Here is a 4,793-nt window from a genome sequence, read left to right on the forward strand (position 1 = left end):
AGAGCACCCTACCCGCTGGGAGATGCCGTGGTGGTGGGTGTCTGTAACGTGACAGGTGGGAAAGGCGACTATAAATGTCTCCAGGGGTAGGCAACCTATGGCACGCGAGCTGATTTTCAGTGGCACTCACACTGCCTAGGTCCTGGCTACCGGTCCAGGGAGCTCTGCATTTAGTGTAGCTTCTTAAACATTTTAAAAACCTTATTTACTTTACATACAGCAATAGTTTAGTTATATATTATAGACCTATAGAAAGAGACCTTCTAAAAATATTAAAATGTATGACTGGCACACGAAACCTTAAATTAGAGTGAATAAATGAAGACTCGGCACACCCCTTCTGAAAGGCTGCCAACCCCTGACTCTAGCCCCTTGGGGAGGAGGGGGATTCTGGCCCTGGTCAATGCCGCTTTGTCCAGGCGCTCGGTACGTGGGTGCGAATGTAGTTTCCTTAACCGTGTTGCTCAGCACTGAGGACACAATCGGTGACCTGAAAAAACTCATTGCAGCTCAGACTGGGACCCGCTGGGACAAAATTGTGCTGAAGAAATGGTAAGTGGGTGAATTAAACGCAGGGGCAAGGGAAGGAAACACCTTAGCACAGGAGTGGCCAGCCTGAGAAGGAGCCAGAATTTACCAATGTACATTGCCAAAGAGCCACAGTAACACGTCAGCAGCCCCACATCAGCTCCCCCACCCCGCTCCCAGCATCTCGTGCCCACTGGCAGCCCCGCTGATCAGCTCTCCTCCTCCCTCCCTGCTGTTTCGTGGTGTGCAAGAGCCTCTGGGGGAGAGGAGTGAGGGCACAGCAGGCTCAGTGGAGGGGGTGGAGTAGGGGCAGGGCCTGTGGCAGAGCCAGGGGTTGAGCAGTGAGCACCCCTGGGCACATTGGAAAGTTGGTGCCTGTAGCTCCAGCCCTGGAGTTGGTGCCTATACAAGGAGCCACATATTAACTTCTAAAGAGACGCATGTTGGCCACCCCCACCTTAGCAGGCTTGATGCACTGGGACTCCCTGGAGCTACAGATTTCAATCCCAAGCAGGGTCATTTTAGCTCTTCATCCTCCCAAGGCAGGTAAACTGAATTCTGTGCACTTCCCTGCATGTGGGTGTGTCTGATGCAGTCTTCAGCTACAATCCACACCCCTCCCACCACACATACCCAGAGATGGCTGCATTTGAGGTGGTGTGTCTCACTAGTTTCTGATGCACTCTGGGATGGAAAGCTGCATATGAATGCAAAATCTTAAAGAATGCAACAGAAAGGGTGATCCTAGGGAGAGGAGGCATGTGGTGCAGACTTCCAGTGAGTGTTTATTTAAGATTTCTTTTTAGGTTCTCAATTTTTTAATTCTCAGATGTTTCACGTTCTGTACCTTCCCCATTGTCCAATGTTCCTGGGGGCTCCACTGACAAACCTCTCACTTAAAGTCTCAGAGGCAGGCCAGCGGCTCTAAACTTTGTAAAACAAAAGTATAAATAACTACAAATTATTCTGGATGAATGCTGCTGAGTGAGTTTTCCTTCATAGTCTCACCTGTAGTGACATTCGACTCAAGATTTTTACTTGGTTCTCCATCTTTTTTTCAGAATTTCCTGCTGTTCCCCTAACAGGGGATGGATCACTTGATGATTACATGTTCTGTTCATTCCCTCTGAAGCACCTGGCCTTGACCACTGTCGGAAGACAGGATACTGGGCTAGATGGACCTTTGGTCTGACCCAGTATGGCCATTCTAACTTCTATATGTGAAGTTATATATTTAACACTGTAACTGCACATAGGCAGTCTCTTCCCTTTCCCCATGGAATTCATGATTGGCATTTGTTAAAAAAACACTGTTTCAGAAACCTGTTGTAACATTTCAATGATTCATTTTCTAATGTAATAACTGATACCAGCAAACCTCTGGGTATTATCACAATTGTTCCATTCTTATTGACTACACTTCCTTTTGTTAATTCTTGTATTACACTTCTGTTCTTGACTAACTTCCTTTTTAAAACGTTTGTGCAGGTACACAATCTTCAAGGACCATGTATCACTGGGAGACTGTATCCTTGAACATTAGAATAGTCCAAGTAAACTGCAGCTTCTGGAGAAACCCTTTGTCTAGTTAAAATAACTGTCACTTACAAGATCCACAACCTAAGTAATGGAGTGACAGGCACATTATAAATACATAGCTAGACAGAGACCCTTCCTAATCTGACATAGTTGCTTGTCACAAACCAGAGGTCTTGCTTATCCCCTTGGCTACTGGTGACTGATGGTATTGATAGGCTATCATAAGATAACCGGTGAATCTACAGGAAAAAGTCCCTTACTAAACTGAGTGGGGTAGCATATGACGGGGACTAATATGTGGAGTTAAGATGCTGCTGCTTCTAATGTTGATGCTTACAATGTCTCATATGACTCATGTTCCCTTCCATAACACTAGCAGTTTAGTTTGTCCATTTGGGACCGAAACACACACCAGTAGTAAAGTGGGAAGGCAAATTCTGTTAAGAATTTGTACAATGTATCAAAGAATAAATTTGCTGCTGTAGTTTATTTTGAATTATTGAGCTGGTAGAAACTTAATGCCTTCTTCCATTTGAGTTTGAGCATTTCCTGTGGAATTCCCCTTAACTCATTCCTTCCAGATGAAATCCATGATGGCATGAACCTGGAGTTATATTATCAGTAGCCTTGACTCTAGCTGCAGTTGCACATGGCAGGCATCACTTTTCTATTTTTTTTCTAATATAAAACTTGTCTATAAACTTTATTTCATGTAAGGTAAAAATTAAAAGCTCAAGTTGTGCATGTAGTTTTATCAGATGTCTTTAGCTTTGATGGCAATAAAACTAGCTGCAAATTTGTAAGAAGGTAGATTTTGTTTTAAAAAATTGTTTGTAATAAAGGTCTCCTGACAACTTCAGTGTCCTACTCCTGGCTTTTTAAGTTAGAAGAAATCTCTCTTCCTCAGTAACTGCCACAGCAGCCCTAATGAATACAGCTGTTGGAAAGCAGTGGTGGTGTTCTAGGCCATTTAGCTTTCTGGAATAAGATGAATACTATAGCACTCTCCATGCATCTGCTGAGAGGGACTCTCTTCTAGTTAGCTTAAGCAGCACAAACACAAGCAAATGTATCTGTCATTTAAAATTTAGATTTTTCTCTTTTTTAAAAGAAACTTTGCAGTAGTTCTGTGGTTAAGCTACGATCCAGGCAGGAACATGCAAACAGCAACTCCCATCACGTTTGTTTCTATAACAGCCTCTGCCCAAGCTATAGGCATCCTGTGTTGGTAGGTACTATAACCTTGTATATGCTCTGCCCTATCATTCTCACTGAACCTTCAAACACAACCTCCCCCGCCCCTCCAAAATCCCACTCCAAACTGTTCGTTCAGCTCTGTGATTGGCTAGGATCCTGAGAATTTACATCAATGAGACATGATTGGCAGTGAGAGGAGAGCAATTGATTAAAAAGCACTTTAACAAATAACCGCAATAGTAATAATAGATTTCTGAATACCTTCATTCTTAACCCAGGCCATCTCCTAGTTTCCATGGTAAAGTCTGTCTGGTACGACTTCTGTCACAGCTGTTGTATTTATCCCCTTGTAACCCTTTGCCTGGCTCCTTTAATATAATTTTTAACTAGATCCACCCTGTACGTCCTTGTACCTCTACTGGAATAAGGAACTAGTTGCATTCGCAGCAGCACAAACTGAAATATCTTCTTGAATTCCTATCTCATTGCCTGTTGCTGCTCCATCTGCTGGACTTTTGGTGACTTACTTTCTCAGACACCTGTGCTTCACTTTCCTCTATTTTACCTGTAGTGACTTCTCCCCTGTCTTCTAAATTTTGGTTATTCATCCCTTTGAGCTATTTTTAATTATGCATCAATGGAGTTCCTTCCTGCTGCTCTCTGTGAGAAACCTTGAAAATATGAAACAATCAAAGATCACCCAGCAGTTCACAAAACAAAAATGGAAAGCAAGTTAATGACCAAACAAACATGTAACCCTTGTCCCGTGATCCTTTTAATCGTGAATCCGAGATGTTTTTAAGACTAGAAATTTGTTTAACATTGTAGATAGATAACACTTCCTGGTGTATTTTGGGGGGGAACACGTGCTTGCTAATAGTCATGTGATACCCCTTCTAACACCAAACAGCAACAGTTCATCTTTAGTTTGCACTACAAGCTACTACGGTACTACCTCCCCACATGGCTCGGTACAGGAACCCCCGACAGCAGCTGGCCGTGGCGTTCTCTCCTTGTCCCTCCCCGGCTTCCATCCCCGTCACGTGGGCCTGAGACTCCGGAATCGCTTCCGGGATCATTGCGGCCTTTCGCCCGTAGCCAATCACTGATCTTCTGCGCCAATGAGACAGGGTCTAGCGAGGGGGCGGGACCTCCGCTTTTTTGAACCAATGGGAGCCGGCGGGGGTGGGGCCTCGGTCTCCTCTGCGCCAACGGGAGGCGGTGGCGCCCGGCGGGCGGGGTTGGGCGCGGGAAGGCGGAGCGGGCGCGGCGGAGGAAAGATGGCGGAGGAGGAGAAGCTGCCCTCGGGCTGGGAGAAGCGCATGAGCCGCAGCTCAGGTACCGCGGCCGAGCGGGGGCCCAGGCGCTGGGGCCGATGGGGGGGCCGGGAATGGAGGGGCCGGGGTTGGGGGCCGAGCCTGGGGCCGGGCCGGGCGGGTAGGAGGCGGACTCGGGCCGGGCCGGGAATGGAGGGGCCCGGGTTGGGGCTGGAGGCGGGGCCGATTGGGGGCCTGGCGGAGGGGGGCGGG

General features: G+C 46.6%; 1 protein-coding gene across 1 annotated transcript; it reads left to right on the forward strand.

The window, feature by feature from the left end:
* Positions 1–388: 388 nt before the first annotated feature.
* Positions 389–2,926, forward strand: UBL5 (ubiquitin like 5). Its single transcript, XM_024212546.2, has 3 exons — positions 389–552; positions 2,017–2,054; positions 2,649–2,926. Exons 1-3 carry the CDS (start codon positions 404–406, stop codon positions 2,690–2,692), a joined length of 231 nt encoding a protein of 76 aa, XP_024068314.1. The 5' UTR covers positions 389–403; the 3' UTR covers positions 2,693–2,926.
* Positions 2,927–4,793: the final 1,867 nt, after the last annotated feature.

Source organism: Terrapene carolina, unplaced genomic scaffold, assembly GCF_002925995.2.
Source record: "Terrapene carolina triunguis isolate 2854851 unplaced genomic scaffold, T_m_triunguis-2.0 Scaffold18464, whole genome shotgun sequence".
Taxonomy (NCBI): domain Eukaryota; kingdom Metazoa; phylum Chordata; order Testudines; family Emydidae; genus Terrapene; species Terrapene triunguis.